Source organism: Euprymna scolopes, chromosome 1, assembly GCF_053919585.1.
Source record: "Euprymna scolopes isolate OS-2025 chromosome 1, ASM5391958v1, whole genome shotgun sequence".
Classification (NCBI taxonomy): Eukaryota; Metazoa; Mollusca; class Cephalopoda; order Sepiida; family Sepiolidae; genus Euprymna; species Euprymna scolopes.
In genome coordinates, this window is record NC_136482.1 from 95,684,723 (window position 1) to 95,703,385 (window position 18,663).

At 32.2% G+C, this 18,663-nt stretch overlaps 1 protein-coding gene across 1 annotated transcript in view; it reads right to left on the reverse strand.

The window, feature by feature from the left end:
- The window catches only part of LOC145280727 (uncharacterized), a 144,028-nt gene that overhangs the window by 18,978 nt on the left and 106,387 nt on the right, over window positions 1–18,663 (reverse strand). The window contains exon 2 of the mRNA XM_080132175.1: window positions 3,213–3,528. Coding sequence (XP_079988301.1) covers window positions 3,213–3,528 — 316 coding nt within the window. The remainder of the gene's footprint in view (window positions 1–3,212; window positions 3,529–18,663) is intronic.

Sequence of the window (18,663 nt, forward strand, 5' to 3'; positions counted from 1 at the left end):
TTTTTTTCAAAACATCGTTAAATTAAGCTAAACTGAATGTAACTATTTAAACAACCTATACCTCATGTGATTCGCCTTTAATTCTTCTATAATTTTGCCTGTTCATATTTGACTTTTAATTGGAGTATCCTAGTGTTCATGACAATTTACAAAAAATGACTTCAAATAAAGAAGGCAAAAAGAAACTCCGCACAATGAAAAATTATTATTTGAATGTAACTTTAGGGCATTAATGTCACACAAATACAACAGAGATACAATGAACTAGTCAATATTTACTAGCATCGCCCTTCTGCAACGTGACAGCCTGCAATTTTTTGGACATTCCTTGAATTAGTCTTAAGCAATACTCTAGTGAAAGGGCATCCCACTTCTTACTTTTTGTTCAAAGTCCTTCCAGATTTTAAATTTTATCATTGTGTAGCTGTTACTTGATGTAATGCCATACGTTTTCGATAGGATCTTGGTTTAGAGATTGTACAGGCCAATTCAAACAGGGAATATCATGCTCTTCAAGGAACCCTTTGATATTGCCAGCTGTGTGAAAGGGAGCATTATCCTGCATGAAGATGGGATTATCATCCAAATTCTGACCAAAGTAGGGTAGGGTGAAAAATGGTCAGTCAACATATTAATGTACTTAGAATTAATTCGACATTGCAAGTGAACTATAGGCCCTGGACCATTGGCACTAATAACACTCCACACCAAAACTGAATCTCCACCACATTGCAGCGTTGACACTGTGCACCTAGGATTAAATTCTTCATCCTTCCTTCAATGGGTGTACTGCCTACCATCACTGCCTAGCCTATTGAACTTGCTTTCGTTGCTCAAAATCATTGCATCTGATTGCGTTTTTTGTTCTCTCAGAAATCATTGGCTTGAATCTTGCAACATATCCTCGTAAATTAAATTCTTTCAATCTGTTATTAACTGTAGAAAGAGAGCACTTTTTAACAAGATTACACTATTGTTGGATTTCGGGAACCGTTTTAAATCTGTTTCTGAGACTGCAGTTCTTGATAGCACTGTCTTCCTTGTAAGAAGTAACTCTAGGACGATCAGATTTAGGAGCACCACGAACACTGCCGGTGTTTTAGTGCTTTTGTACAGTCATTCGTACTGTTTTCTCATCACATTTCAATCTTTGAAGGAGGAGGAAACATAACAAAATCATATTTATATGTACGATCGCGTCGGAAGTGATATCCTTTTATTCATTCGATATTTACAAATAAAACCATCGAGGAATAAATAAAGTATTTGTAGATATCGTCTCCTCATCAGCATATATGAAAGGGAAGGCAGATGAGAAAAAAATCAGTAAACTTAAATTATAGTAATAGATAAAAATTATAAATTTAACTAGAAATCACAAGATTCGATCCTTAAACAATCCACTAACAAATGTCTCTTTTTCATTATAATTTAAAATGACTTACCTTAGAATTAAAATAAATCGACATAAGCACCTATTTAAAAGCCAATCACTTCCCCTGTACTCACATAACAATTAGATTTAAAAAAAACTGGTTACAAATAATAACGATTTCTTTTAGATTTTTAAAAAATATCCTCATCAAAGAGGCCTCTTTAAGGTTTAAAAAAACAAAAAACAATATGGAAACTCCCTTACAAAGGTATTTATTTTATAAACTTTTTTGTAAACTTTTATTGTAAGTATAATTCCTTATTTTTTGTTTAAATTTTAAATAATGTGATAACTTCTAAAAAAAAAACCCCAGTTTTTCCTACTTATAGATAATTCCCCCCCCCCCTATAAAAATCCTATCCAAGTATAAAATCAAAAATGTAATTATTATTTGTCCTATTTTTCCTCCTTTTTGCCATTCAATCATTACACAATAATTTAATTGTATAACATAAATAATAATCATATAAACAAAAGAATTAGATACCACTTAAAAAAATCATTTTTTTTTTATTCTAGGTTTACAAACTATATTTACTTCAATAAGCTGGTTAAAATTTGGTGTCCTCTCTCCCCACCCTCCTCCTCCGTATATGCTGATGAGGAAACGATATCCATAAATACTTTACTTATTTCCCCATGGTTTTATTTGTAAATTTCGAATGAATAAAAGGATATCGTTTCCGAAACGATCATACATATAAACAGGATTTTGTTATGTGTCCTATGAAAACTTGATCGATAATTTAACAATTATTCATCTCTCACCCTTATATATATATATATATATATATATATATATATATATATATATATATATAATGATAAGCCTGATGAATCCTAGCGTGAATGAAATGCGGAATATTCTGTGTAACTTAAGAGCCATATATATTTTATAACTTTATATATATATATATATATATATATATATATATATATTAGACCCCCGACATACGAGATTAATTCGTTCCCGGATGAAGCTCGTATCTCGAATTAAAATGGCACCATTAAGGAGACGTAGTGAAACACAACACACTTGACCACCTAGCGGTTGCATCTGGAAACTCGTAACTTGGATTTTCGCTCGTATGTAGGGAAGTATTTTTACTCTGAAGCCATCTCGAATTTCTCGTAACTCGGATAGCTCATATGTTGGGGGTCCACTATATATATATATATATATATATATATATATATATATATATATATATATATATTAGTCTTAAAAGTTTTTAACCTTTAAAACTACACAAAAAAAATTTATATATACATATCTATATATATATATATATATATATATTCGGAGTAGTTCAGAGCCTGCTGAGAGGTCTTCTTTGGTGCCGGCTGAACCTTGTCGTTGTTTTTGACTGATTCATTCCATCAATGCAGACGTGTTTCATTGTTTTGTTTTCTGTCTTTCATGCATTTTGTCTCTATGACTTTTCCTTTAATGATATATCGTCTATTTTACCCCCATCTATACACATATTTATGTGTGAACAAGTTCATTATTTAGGAGGACAAAAATCAAAATGTATTAAAAAAATAGTTAATTACCTCTCATATTATTTAGAAATGTACAAAATAATAGAATAAAGACGGGAAAATTCTCTTTCTAACTTTCCATTTCCTTTCTTTTAACTTTCTGATTCTATTTTTACCTGCCATTATTGCACTGAATAAGTGCATTTGGATTGATATTTAGTTTTTTGTAAATGCAAGATGAAGCCTGTAAGAAATACATTCCATTTAGAGAACAATACAATAAAGGAATTACCTCTTTCTTTGAAAATTGTTTTTGCTTCCGTTTCTTTTTTCTTTCTTCTCCTCTCATTCTTTTTTCCTCTCCGTTTCTTTCTTCTTTTAGTTGTTCTTCTTCGTTTCTTTCTTTCTTTTATTTCTTCTTCTTCTTCTTCTTCGTTTCTTTCCTTCTTTTTGTTGTTCTTCTTCGTTTCTTTCTTTCTTTCTTTCTGATGTTCTTCTTCGTTTCTTTCTTTCTTTTTGATGTTCTCCTTCGTTTCTTTCTTTCTTTTTGATGTTCTTTGTCGGAATTTATTCTGCTTCCAGATAAATTCGACGCTAAAGTAACTAAGCTGAAAAAAAAAAAAGCATAAAACAAAAGAGGGGGAGGGGGTAAAGAATGAAATATAAAGGTCTTGATTTGAAACGAAGAAGAAATTTTATTTACAATAAGTTGCAAATTTTTCCCTTTGCGGGCATTAAACTTAAACGCCAAGGTAACATATGAAAAAGTAACATGTAATGAAAAAATAACAACACTGCTGGTTCTTATAAAGAAGTTGTGTGTATCCATTAACGAATACAACAAGAATATACAAAATAGTAGTATCTCCTAATCACACTCACATATGAAATTAATTTTAGGAGCGTACTCACAATTGAAAGCCTGTTAGGCACGTGCCTTTTTCTATTTTTTTTTGTTTAAAGTTCTTTTAGAATTTTCCTTCCCTCCATGTTGCATGAAAACCGTAGATACACATGTATTACAGGAGCAAGACCTTGTCACTTGTCCGGATAGGAAATTCCATAATATCTTGTCACGTAAAAAGGTATTTTCTTTAAATTCCACTCCTTGTAAAATAAATATGTGCAAAACCACAGCCACGTAGTTAATTTTCAGAAGTCTGTCTCGTCACAGCCGGGTATTAATTTCTTGCCGGGTTTACTTCTTTGAAGGAGGCTCATCAAAATTCCATTTTCAGCGTCGGGCAATGAACAACACGCTCACTCTCCTCGTCAGCAGAATTTCAAAAGAGGGCGAAATACGCGCTGGGCTCGTAACGTCACCACAAAGCTAGCATTTCCCTTTTCTCCAAATTAAAGGGAGTTTCGTACAAACCGAAAATATACGAAACTAAAAATCATAATGGATACAAAACACAAAAACAAATCATATATAAGAACCAGATAAACAATAATAAATGTAAACAGGGGGGATGCACCATTATTGGTACAAAAAAAATTCCATGTTGTATTAAGTAGTAGTAAGACGAGTTCTTGCTGTGAATATCTTACAAGGCGGAACCAGAGATTGGGGCCCAGTTGAACACCTTCAATGGAAATGTGGATAGATTGGAGAAAGCAACGTCTCTTCTGGAGAATGGGGCTGTAGAGAAGAGAAAAGTTAATCTCGCTAGATTACAAAGTTGATTTTGTACTCTGCCAAGACAAGAAAAAGTGCTTCCCCTGGTGTTACAGCAGTACTTCTGTTTTCCTTGAGAGATAATGGGTACTTTTTTTGGAAAAATGCTTGCAGAATGAAGAGTTTGTAGTGAAGCAAGGCTTGCACATTCTCCAACCACAATTTTTATTATCCTGAATAGCTTAGTCTAGTGGCAAGGAGAGAAAAAGGAGTTTTCCTTTCGGGTGAGTATTTATTTAGGAGATGATTGGTGTAATGGGGACCGCCACAGACTCTGAAGTTTTCTCCACCAATTTCAAATCCTATTTAATTTATTGTGATCAACCCTGACAGGCGATTTATGCTTAACTATACATAATATAACAATGTATGTTCAATTAATTCTACTCAACAGATCGTTTCCAATTAGCATTGTGCTACAGCATTAAATAACTTTAAAAGAGTTTATAATGATGAGGGATGAATGGTATCTATTCTCGATTATAATTATAGTAGGTTTTAATAGAAGCAGGACAAGCAGGTTTACATTGCAATGCTAAGAAAACTGAAATGCAACTTTTCAATCAGGTAGATACAATCGAGGTGAAAGCACATGATGTCACAAATTTCAAGATTATGGACTCAGGGTACAGAAAAACACTTGCATCGAGCCCATGATTCTGCAGTTGCTGTTTTCTTGCATCTTGTCTATCTTTGCTTCGATATAGTTGGTTCTAATCACATTATCTTGTGTGTCTATTATTACTGATTCAGTTTCTCTATTGAGGTGTCCTTTTCGTAGCCCTTTCCAAGTGTTTTCATGTCTCATCTTCTGTTACCCTAATGAAACGTCCATGCAGCTGTTTTTCTTCCCATTTTTTTTCTCGTCTTATCCCATGTCTCTTTGTTCTCCATCTTGCTCACTTTTACAGTGTCTTTTGTTGCAATGATTATCCTTTTTGTGTTCTGCATTATGTATTAAATATTTTTGCGTGTCATTCACACAGTTTTCTATACAAACCAGTCTTCTTCTGTCATCTTTTCTTTTCACATAGTCAGTCAGCATCATCCTTTGAATGGTTTGCAGTATCTTAGTAGTGATACTGCCCATGTGTTTAGTATTTCTATAAAGTTCCTACTATATAATTTAGTTTCCAGGAGTTTTCTTGTTCTTGAGGTATTCCTTTCAAATTCTCTTTCATTTCTGTTGCTTTGATGGTGTCTGCTTTCAGAACTCACAAATATTTGTGGTTGCTACATTCGCCTAGTATCCTTTCTCATTTCCCTTTGGTTTGGTAGTTCCATACCATCTGTTGCCGCCAGTTTTCCCCTTCTTATAACTAGCAGTGCACATTTTTCCATGTCGAATTTTATTCGTATATCATGGCTGAAGATTCTATAGTTCCTTTTTGTTTCTTATGAAAAGTTTCAGGGCCACCATATACATTAGGTGGTTCATGCTTGATGGATCATATCGTATGCTTTCCTGTAGTCGATCCATGCCATGTTCTTTGTTCTACTTTTTATTTCCTTCAGGATCGTTTAATCTATGTATAGTAGATCATATGTTCCTCTTTTCACTTTTTGACCTCCTTTCTGTTCCTCGGAAAGTAATCCACGATTATTAAGAGAGTGGTAAATCTGTTCTCTAAGTTGTGCTGTAAGGATTTTCCACATAGTTGGTAAGCAAGTTATAGGTCTGTAGTTACGGAAGTTAGTTCCCTTTTCAGTGTCTTTCTGTATCAGCGTATTTCTACCTTTTGGTCATCAATTCTATTATTATTAGTATTATTTATTAGGAGTAGTCATACAGGCAATCCTCAAAGATTTCTCTTTGAGAACAACCTGTGGTGTTCTCTGGAGTCTGAGTGACAAGTCCCTCCAGATTTTCAATACTCTACACCTCTTTCGATAACCTTTACAGATGAATTTGTGTTATCAAAACAACGTTTACCATTGATTTCTCATTGGCAGCGACCAATGATCGTCACTGGAATTTGGGTGGCAATAAGCCTCCCCAAGGTTCCAGTCCTCTTCGCACTCATCCAGTGGAGGTCTGGCTAATGTTTTCTTCCCTTGGGGTTTCCATCCTCCTCAAACTTCAACTCTTTAGTATGGTGTCTGTTGATCCCAATCCCCACCCCCTTTTCTTGGGGTATGGGTGGAGGGTTAACTTAATAAGTATAGTTTCAGTTTTCTAGCTTGATATGCTTGATATGATGTTGCATTGCATTTTCCTTAAGTAGCAGTTTCTCTCTATATATATCCGGCTTGTAGTTCATGTGTATTAGTCTCTGCATTCAAGGGTTTTTCTTAATATTTCGGCCGTTTTCATTATTGTTATCCAGTGTATCTTCTCGGCCATCCTTCTGATTCCAATTACTCCCTTTTTCTTTTTCTTTCTTTTTATTTTTTTATTTTTTAAGTTTGTTGGTACTCCTATGAGTGTACTCCTACTATCATTGGTGTTATCTTAACTTTCTTCATCTTTCATATTCTTTGGAGCTCTCTGGCCAGTTCTGTGTAGTTGCTCCACTTCTCTGTCTCCTTGATTTTCACTCTGTGGTCTGCTGATACAGCAAAATTTACAATTTGGCAAGACTTTCCATTTTTGTTAACTATTATGACATCCGGTCTTCTTGCTTGAACGGGTTTATCCGTTTGTATATTCATGTCCCACAGGATTTTATGACTTTCATTTTCAAGTACTGTTGCCGGTGTGTGCTTGTACCATTTGTCTGGGTGTTCAAGATGTCTGCATTTACTGTTTTCTTCTGTCTTGTCGATCCTTGCTTTACTGTGGTTGATTCTAATTGTGCGGCTGTTATGGATTCAGTTTTTCTGTTTAGATTTTCTTTTTGTAAGCATGTCCAAGTGATTTTGTTAGTCTCATCTTTTATCACACTGAAGCGTCTGTGTAGCTTTTTCTCTTCCCCAATCCTCCTCCTCCTCCTCCTTCTTCTTCTTCTTCTTCTTCTTCTTCTTCTTCTTCTTCTTCTTCTTCTTCTTCTTCTTCTATTATTTATTTATTTTGTGTGTCGCGCTTACATCCGTGTGTCTGTCGTTTAATTGTTATGGATTTCCATTTCTTGTAATAAATAATTTTGCCAAGAATTATAAGTTTTGGTTTCGGATTCGCTTATAGCTGATGGCACTTAAGTAATCTATATTTTTATAAATAATTTTATCAAGAATTTTTCACAAGTTTTGGTTTCGGTTTCAATTATAGCTGAAAGAACTCAAATCATATATATAATATATATATATATATATATATATATATATATATATATATATATATATATAATTTATCATAAGTTTTGTTTTGGTTTCAATTCAAGCTGATGCACCCAAGTCATATGGATATATGTTTTTTATTTCTGAAATTGCAACTTTATAATACATAAAAATTGATAAGAACATTAACTCTATAATAATATATACGAAATCTGCAAGAATTAAAATATATTTAAGTGTATCTTATGACTGGGCTACGCCGGGCGTCCTTGCTAGCTTAGATCAATACTTTTGCAGTTTTGACAAAAGTGCTACAATAATATCAGAGCATCTCCATTGATGCTGAATATTTACAGAATGCCAACCTCAATATATTACATATGAATGAGACCCTGTGAAAGTTCCACAGGTCCCCCTAGTTAGGGTTGGATGATAAAATTGTCACTAAAGAAAAGGTGACCTGATTCCATTTCCATTTGATGGAAACCAGTTTTTCTTTTTTTTTTTTTTGTGTTGCAGACCATCTACAAGTTGGTTAATTGTGCACAAATCCCAAGAGCGATAGGAGCCTTCTATCATGTGTGAAAGTGACACAATGTGTAACGAGCGAGATCAGATGTGCCGCTGTACAACTCTTGCTCTCTACTGATCCAAGTTATGACAACAGGACCATTGCCAACACTCTCAAAATGCACCGCTGGATTGTCACAAACAACAGAGATGTGCCCAAGGTGATGAAAACAGTTTCCAGCCACGATTATGATTTTTGGTGTGGTTTCAAGTGAGAGTCACATCATGCCACTTCATATCTTCGAAAGTTAACACCTGGATGTGCTGAAGAGTGTGGTGATCCACTGGTGCGATTAGGTTGCTGCTGGCAGACTCTGGGTGTGACAGCAGGACTTGGCGCCGACCCACAAGTCCAAAGAAACCCAGGCTTGGCTTCAGAAGTAGTGCTATGACTTTGTACCCTTCTCTCACTGGCTCCCCCATCTCCTCTGACCTGAACTCACTGGAATACTTCGCTTGGTCATACGTCAAGAACATCACCAACATGACCTCCCACAACCCTAAAGCCAGCCTGATTGCCGCCATCTGCTGAGTATTTACCAATCTCCTGCCGGCGCTTGTGAAAAAGGCTTGCTCCCAGTTCCAGACCCATATCGAGGGGGTGATTGAGGTTAAGGTGGCTATATTGAATAGATGTCAGTTCTACAACATAATCAAGTTACCTGAATTGATTTTTTTCAATAGAAGTTTTAAAATAAAGCTGCAGTGTTTTTTTCATTAGAGCGACAATTTTGTCGTTCCACCCTGTATTATTTAACGTCATTTTCCTTTATTCAGGGACCAGATATTATGCAAATTCACTCTCCAGTCCTCATGGTTTGACGGGTCGGCATCCTTTAAATTCCATTCTATGCAGTTCTATCTTGTTTCTAAGTTTTCCTTGGCCGGTTAACTTTCCTACGATTTATTTAAAAGTTAAAATGTAATGTAAAGAAAAAAATTCGAAAGAATTTGAAAACATTTTTTGTTTCGAATTTGTAAAAAAACAATTATTAAACAAAACAATTTTAACAAATTAAATTTAAATAAAAATAAAATATCTATTTATTTGTGGACTGTTATCCTCATCTTTATAGTTGTTACACAACGTTTCGACTAACTATTCCTTTAGTCTTCATCAGGTGATTAACCATGACGGGATAGAAATGTGAATCTCCTCACTGTATCCTCAGTAATTACTGCCTTTCATAGTTGTCGTCTCACCATGTTTAGAGACTCAACATTCTTAACTCGTCGCGGTTAACCACCTGACAAAGACCAGAGGAACAGTTGGTCGAAACGTCACGAAACAACTAAGAATATGTGGATAACCGCAAATCAGTAAATATACAAATTACTCATTTCAAAGGATTCCAATAATAAAATAAAAATAAAAATAAAATAATTTTACGATTTTTCAAAGGTTTTCAGTTGAAGAATAAAATTATTGAATATTTTAAAATTTTAATCTAATTTAATTTTTTTCTTTTTGTTATTTAAAAATTCTCTGAATTTTCTGAAGCTGCATCCCAAGCTAAGTCACGAGTCACCATTAGATTTTGGTACGATAGTTTTTATTTTTATTTTTCAAACCTTGACATTGACTTTTGGTTTTTCCAGCAAAGTTCTGGCTAGTTTTATCTTTAGATATTTTAGAGATAAAATTAAGAGAGATAAGAGCTAACAGTTATTAACTTAAAAGGAGAAGAGCAAAGAAGAAGAAGAAAAAACTTTTTGAAAATTTACTAATTTGAAAAGATAACAGCATATTTAGTACTGGTGCGAGACCCACCCCCACTATCCACTATGATATGGAAGAGAGCCAAGACAAAAAAAAAAAAAAAAAAAACTTACTTTCTTTCCATCATTTTATCCAATTTTCAACATCTATTGAAATGATAGATCTGATATGGAATTATATACTTCTCTAGCAGGACCTGTATCCTGAAATTGCCTGGGACAATATAGAAACTAAACTCTTGCTCCGATCCATGAACACTGTATTAATAATTTTATTATTTAAAAAAAAAAATTTTCAAGGTAAAAATAAAGTTAGATAAAATGCGTGATTCCTCTTTGTTATATTCTTATTAAGTTCAAAATCGTGTTACATTTTTGAAAATGTTTTTATACACAAAATGCAATTCATTATTGACTTAATTTTGCAAGATTTACTTTGTGAAAGAATTACTGAAATTTATTATTTATCTTCTACTAGCAGGCAACTCAGTTTAAATATATTTTAATTCATACAGATTATTATAGAGCCAATTCTCTATTGTTATACTGTACCCAATATATAATAGTGATTTCAAAAGTTTAAAAAAAAATGATTTGGGAGCAACTAGAATCGAAACCAAAACATTTAACACTCTAACCTTAGTCATTACCGTTTGAGCTATCGTCAGACAGATGAGAAATAGTTAAAAATTAACCGTCTTTATCCTAAAAGTGTATATTTGCACATACATAGAAGAGCATTTTAAGTTGACTCCCACCTGCCAAGTTCCATTTTTTTTTTCAATTTTGACCCCTTAGCAGCTATTTTTACCGGATAAAAAACAAATAGAATTTGTTCCACAGGCTTGAATCCCCTATATATCAAGATTCAAGTCTATAGACCAAAAACTGACATAGTAGTTTTGTAGAGGCCGTTCTATAGACAGACAGACATTCAAAGTCACTTTTACATATATAAAACATACATATATAAAACGACGAAAATGCACTCATTTGATCCGCCTCTGCAACCTTGGTACAATTCTAAAACCAGTGCGATCATCACCCCTTCCCCTCAAAAAAGTTTTAATGATCGTCCCCTTTCATGTCACTTTTAAATTAAAGACGAGACATTAACCACACACACACACACACACACACACACACACACACACACACACACACACACACACACACAAATAAACTTTTCCATCGTCTGATATATTTCAATACAATTATCTGAAATTTCTAAATGGTTTATTAATAAATAAATTATATTAGATTGATGCAAAAATAATATCGTTTATATATATATATATATATATATATATATATATATATATATATATATATATATATATATATATATATATAGTTGAGCGTCGAAAAAACGACATTATTTTTGCACCAACCTAATAAGTAATTTATAAGTAAATAATCATTAAATTTTTGTCTGAACAAGCGTACAAGAATATTGGGATCAAGTAAATAATAGATACCCCGTAGCAGACGACGCCGCTGGCGGTGCCAGGCGCACATTTCAACTAACACCGGTGATTCGACCTTGACATTGGCACAAGCACATGGCGTCGGTTGTTTTTAAACACGTCAAATAGCAAACATGCTCGAATATTCACCAGCATTTTTTTAAAAATATATTTACAAAACCTTTGAAGATTTAAAAGAAAAAGTATATATATTTAAGATTGATTTTTATGTACCGTGTTTTGGGGGGTTCTGTGTGCGTTTTTAAGACAATTCAATATTTATTCTTTAAAACATTAACTTCAGCGACAATTAATATATTTTCAAAATAATATTTTTAAATATTACATTTTTACGAATATTCGCGAGCAAGATTATTTTTAAAAATAAAAGATATTTCAAGAAATGGGTGTCTTTCTGAGTGCGTGTTTAATATATTTACAGAACTTTTTAATAACTATTTTATTCTTTTTATCAAACAAAAATAGAACTTTTATAATGACATATATATTATGGACTGTTTCGAAATTTTAAAATTAAAGTTAGTTTTATTAAAAAAAAAAAAGACGAGGTGTTTTTTTTTTTCAATTAAATTATAAACTTTATTTGAACTTTCAACAAACTTTTACAGACATAAAAATAGACTTTATAGATATTTTATAATAATTTTTTTAAAATATATTTAACGAAAAGTTTTTTTTTATCATTTTATTGTTGAATAAAATTTCAAAGTAATAAATGGTGAAAAAAAATATCTCGAAAAGAAAAAACACCTCGTCTTTTTTTTTGTTTTAAATAAAACTTTAATTTTAAAATTTCGATGTTTGAAAAACAGTCCATAATATATATTTCATTATAAAAGTTCTATTTTTGTTTGATAAAAAGAATAAAACAGTTAATAAATAATAATAATAATAAAAACAACAACAACAGTCCATTAAGTTCAAATAAAGACTGTTTGAATAAAACTTATAAAAAAAGGTTCATTCTATACGGTTTTGGCCATTTCTTTTTTGTGCGTTTTTAATACAATTCAATATTTATTTACAGTGCGATGTATGTCGGTGGTCAGTGAAGGAGAAATCCTTTTAGGCCGAGGCAATTTTTTATGCATAATAAAATCACAAGTATAAACAATCGAGATAAAAAAATATATTATTTTATTCACATATCTTTTTATAACTTTTATTTTTATAAAGATGAAATGTAGTATCACGAGATAGAAATCTTTTTATAATTTTTATTTTTATTAAAATGTTTTTTATTATGGGTAATAAGGTTTCTTTATTCCTTTTTTCGACTATCTCCATGTATCCTACTGCAGGCTTACTACTTGTATCAACCAAGCAAAACACCCATAATGGCTTGTGAGTAGCTCTTCCACGATGATGCTTTGGTTTGTGGGGAAAACACGATTCATCTATCTGGACGATTGTTCCAGGCCCACCAACTCTTATGGGATTATCGATAAAATATTTCACACATATTTCTCGAAATGCAGCATATATGTCATTGGCTGTCGGTTTCGAAATATTCAGTTGCATCATGGCATTTTTTTGGGCTTATTCTTTGACTCCATAGATATATTGCTAATATACTCCATAGATATATTGCTAATATACGTATGTAAGGATAACTTTAGAATTTAAAAAAAAAATGACTTGTATCGTATAGATGTTCTGTTTTTATATTTTTGACACATTTTATTTTGGCATTTCCAAACATATTTATCCAATGTCATTGAATGTTTCGTCCAATTCATACGGACATTACAGAATTCACAATTCATTTCATTTGCAAGTAGGAAATGCTGTTTCATCCATTCAATTATGGATAGATGGTCTCTAGAAATCAACGGACACACAACATCTTTGAAAATCGCTTTATCCATTTGTTACAGTATTTAAAACAAAATGGTCCAAATATTAATTTCTTTTAATACCTCGTAAAATTTTGGCTTCTTCAACTTTTGGATTTTTTTTGTCATTTAATGAATTGATCACGTAATGGTATCATGAGATTAAATTAAAATTCAATATTTAAAAATATTATTTAAAAAATATATTAATTGTTGGTAAAGTTAATGTTTTAAAGAAAGAATAATTAAATAAATACTGAATTGTATTAAAAAACACACAGAAAAAAAAAAGAATTATAAAACACTTTACATAAAAATCAATCTTCAGCACAAAAATCCGCGAAACATAATTATTATTCTAAGGTTTATCTTCAAAAGTTTGTAAATATATTAAAAAAAAAAATTGCTGGCGAATATTCGAGCATGTTTGCTATTTGACGTGTTTACAAACAACCGACGCCGTGTGCTTGTGCCAATGTCAAGGTCGAATCACCGGTGTTAGTTGAATTGTGCGCCTGGCACCGCAAGGCGGCGTCGTCTGCTACGGGGTATCTATTCTTTACTTGATCCGAATATTGTTTGTATAAAAAAAAAAAAAAGAAAAAAAGGAATCTTTTTTTTTTTTAGTTCAGTTCACTCCAAACAGGATATACTCCCACTGAGACGTAAGGGGCTATTGTGAATTAAGGGCCAAAATTAAAGAAGTATCCTGAGCGGAGGGCTGTTCAACGGAACGTGTGTTTATATTACATTTAAATTTCTACATTTTTGGACATTTGGGAAAACAGGGAGTAGGCAGAAAATTCCAAAAGCATGAAAAAAAGAAACTGTTAGAGTAGAACGCCTTTTAGCACCTGGGAACCTCTACAGTGAAGAAGTGTGATGTTGCTATTTGTCCGATCTTTCTGAAATATTATTTTTATTTTAGGAATTTCATTGAATCTTTTTTTTTTTATGAAAACGAAATAAAACATTGTTTTGTTTTAGAAAAAGGTGGTACAATGTCAAGCAGTGTTCATTAATCTCAATGTGAGTTCGGAATTGTTTTCTGAAATCTAAAAAAAAAAAACTTTCACTTCTCAAGAGAATTAGGTTTTGATATGTAAAAAGATCAAGATATACCGCAGATAAATAATTTGTAACCATTTTTTTTTTTTAAGAGCATCTCATTTTCTAGATCACTTTCGGATTTCTGATTTGACATCTTCACACCTGCCAACAGCTGAATGTAAACACTTTTGCTAGAGACGTGGCTATGATATTTCTGATAGACAATCCTTTTGTTATTGTCGCCATCAACCAATCCCTGAAACCGTCAGAGGTAATGTGATGACCTCATTTGCCTCTTCACATTGCCATGGCAACCTGTACGTTTCCTTTGCTTTGAAAATATTCTGACGTATTTTGGTTCTCACAGCGTAGCACATTTCTGAGTTTGTGAGATCAGAAAAAATAACGGGACTTTCCAATTAGCAAAGTGAATAAAACAATATTCTCCAAGCCTATGAATTTTTGTTTAGTGTAATTATTAAATAGTTGACGTCTCACCTTAGCAACAGCAACACAGATTAATAGATATATCTTATCATTATTATGAGTTCATTATTAAAAAAAAAGCAAACTTTTTCATTATAATATTTGTTTTTAATATACATGTATAAGATGTCCCAATAAAATGTATACACTCTTTAAATGACCATAAAACCAACATTTATCATGAGAATGAAAAGTTCCATACATCAAAATACTGTGAACTAATATAGAAACCAGTTAATTATCGGAAGTGTTCAAATTATTAGCCATTGCGGTCCATGAACAGCTGACAACGCTCACTGATTGAATCGAAAACATTCCTAATCAGTTTAATTGGTATGTTGACACATCTTTCAATGGTTGCTTTCAACTCATTCATTGTAGCTCATTTTGTGGTGTTAATCCTGTGTTTAACATATTCCCTCGCCCCAGAAAAGAGAAAAATTAATGGGGGAGGGCCAAATCCGGTGAGCGTAGACAGTACTCTATACTTCCTCTTCATCCTAACTGTTTGTTTCATAGGTGACTATCAAGATATGCTCTTACGTCATGATGATGGTGGGGAAGTGCTCCATCCTGTTGAAAGTGCCATTCTTTATTCCTAAACATCTCTTGGGAACGTAACATAGCGTATTCATGTAGCAAGTTGAGATAATTTAAAGAATGTATACATTTTATTGGGACACACTGCATGTATATATATATATATATATATATATATATATATATATATATATATATATATATATATATATATATATATACTAGCTGTACCCTGCCACGCGTTGCTGTGGCGTAATTTCGTGTAATGGAAAATTCTAATAAAAAGAGGAAATGCATGTTTCTTATATTCTTAGTACAGCAATCCACTCCAAAAAGTAAAAAAAAAAAAGGCGAAAATGAAAAAAAATATGGTACTCTTGCAGAATTGGATCCGGATCCTCAGGAGTTACCATCAATCATGGCTTGGGCTCGACCAACATTCAGTGGATTAAGCCGAAAGTTGCTAAAACATTGAAACGCTAAATAGTTTTCTTTTTTATTGTATTCAAAAATGTGAGTTTTTAATTAATATTTGGGTAAGGGGGGGTTACTATACACAGATTCGAAAAATTTGTTCAAAAACGAATAAATGAAAGCAAAGGTAAGGTAAATTACGTTTCTATCTAACTGGATAATTTTTTAGTGTTTTTATTTAATGTAAAATGTTTAATCGGCTGAAAAACGTAGTGTTTATCTATGTATTTGAAAAAGACGAATGGTTGAGGACTCTGATGAATACGTTAAGTTTGGGAAAATCAGTTAAAAACTATACAAACAATGTCAGACACCTACTGATTATATGTTATTGTGACATAGGCTGACATATTCGGTAGGTTTCTGATAGTATTTTGTATAGTTTTTTAGTTTTAAATCATTTTCTCAAACTTAACATCATCAATAGTGTCCATCACCGTTTGTATTTTTCAAATACACTGATAAACACTGTTCTTCGAGCTGACTAAACGTTATAGTAAATAAAACGGGGTTGTATTACTAAACACAGAAACGAAAAAGTTGTTGAAAAATAAATATAACAAATAAATGTTATCAAAGGCAAGATAAGTTACTTTTCTACCTAACTGGATAAGATTTTAGTGTTTTTATTTAGTGTAAAATGTTTAATCGGTTTGAAAAAATGTAGTGTTTATCTGTATATTTGAAAACTTCAAATGGCGGCAGACTGTTGAACACATTAACTTTGGGAAAATGAGTGAAAACTAAAAAACTATACAAAATACTGTCAGGAACTCACTCAATATATGTTACTGTGACATAGGCAGATACGTATTCAGTGGTTTTTAACAGTATTTTGTATAGTTTTTTTTAGTTTTAACTCATTTTCCCAAACTTATGTGTTAACACAGTCTGCCGCCATTTGTAATTTTCAAATATAACAGTAAACGCTGTGTTTTTGGAGCCGAATAAAAAATTTTGCATTAAAAAAAACAAAAAAAATTATCCATTTCAGTAATAAAGTAACATATCTTGCCTTTGATAATATTTGTTAATAAGGTCACGTAAGTCGATTAATGGGTGTTAATGCACTTACTGATCCGCACTATTTTTTTAAATCGTATTTCCAAGTTTAATTAAAGTTTTGTTTTTTTTTGTATTTTTTTTAGATTAGGTCCACCTCCACAATTTTCTTTTAAATGACGCCTTTTAAAGGTTTCCGACTCTGCTGAATACAGAAATCGCATTGAAATTTTGCAGAAATAAGTAGTTATCGAGATATAGATAGTTGTTTTATGCATTGTATTCTTTGGCGGCCATCTTTATTACGCGCATAGGTTTGTTTATGACGCGCACAAGCGTGTAAAAAAGACGGCTGCCAGAGATTACAATGCATTATACAAATTTTTAATATCTCGATAACTACTTATTTCTGCAAAATTTCAATGCAATTTTCGTATTCAGCATAGTCGAAAACCTATAAAAGTCGTCATTTAAAAGAAAATTGTGGAGTGGACCTAATCTAAAAATTTACCGTTTTTTTCATTCAATTGTAAGGTTAAAGTAAAGAATAGGTACAAAACACCCTCTTCTCCCAATGTTAAGAATGGCTGATTGTAACACTATTCTATGGTTAAAATTTTTATGACAATTAGTAAAAAAAGAACCTATATTTTCAAACCAATAAAATATGACTTAATTTGCCTACATTTGTATATACAATGTTCTGCAAGCCAGTTTTAGTTTTGCACCTTCGTTTGTCTCCCCGGTAGTCTTGCCAGGCTACTAATATATATAGATATATCTATACTCGTAGCCAAATTCAATATTGAAATACTCATATCTTTGGTTCTATAGGACGAAACTAAATGAAAATTTAGCAGTTTTTTTGAAGATTATAATATTATTCTATGGTTAAATTTTTATGCCAATTGATAAAAAAGAGCCTATATTTTCAAACCAATAAAATATGCCCAAATTTGCTTACATTTGTATATATAGTGTGATAGCAGGCCAGCTTTAGTTTTGCTGCTTTGAAATGAATTTTGCTTAGAGGTTTGTTTGTTTTTTTTTTTGTTTTTTTTTTTGCATGGTTGTCTTCCCTGTAGCCTTGCCAGACCACTAATAATCTATTATACTAGCTGTGCTTAGTAGTAATTATTCATGTAAATGTAGAAAATATGGAGATAATGAAAAGTCGGTTATGGCTGATCACATATTGAAGGAAGAGGGAAACCATCTGAAACGAGGTAAACATTATAGACAGAGAAGACTGGTGAAGAGTAAGATGATTCAAAGAAGTAGCATATATGCTGGGCAACGATCACCTACTAAACAAATCTATTATAGGATTCAACACAAAATTGGAATTATAATATATAAAAATCATACATATAAAGTAATAATGACATTATTATTATTATTATATATATCAGGGCGGCAAGAAAGTTCTTCCGGATTCTAACTTTTAAATTCAGATAAACATATCTCGGCTAAAACAAAAATTTACTGATCAAAATAAGCATTATCCGAATCAACACACTTTTGCCAACGCAAAACAAGTGTATCCATACCAGTAACGTAAAAATCTTGCGTTCTGGTGACGATGAAGTCACTGAAGGCGTTTTTAATATTGCTTAGGTATTTGAAGCATTTATTATGCAGAAAGTTGTTGAGCTGCTTGAAAAAGCGGCAGTTGGTAGGTGAGTA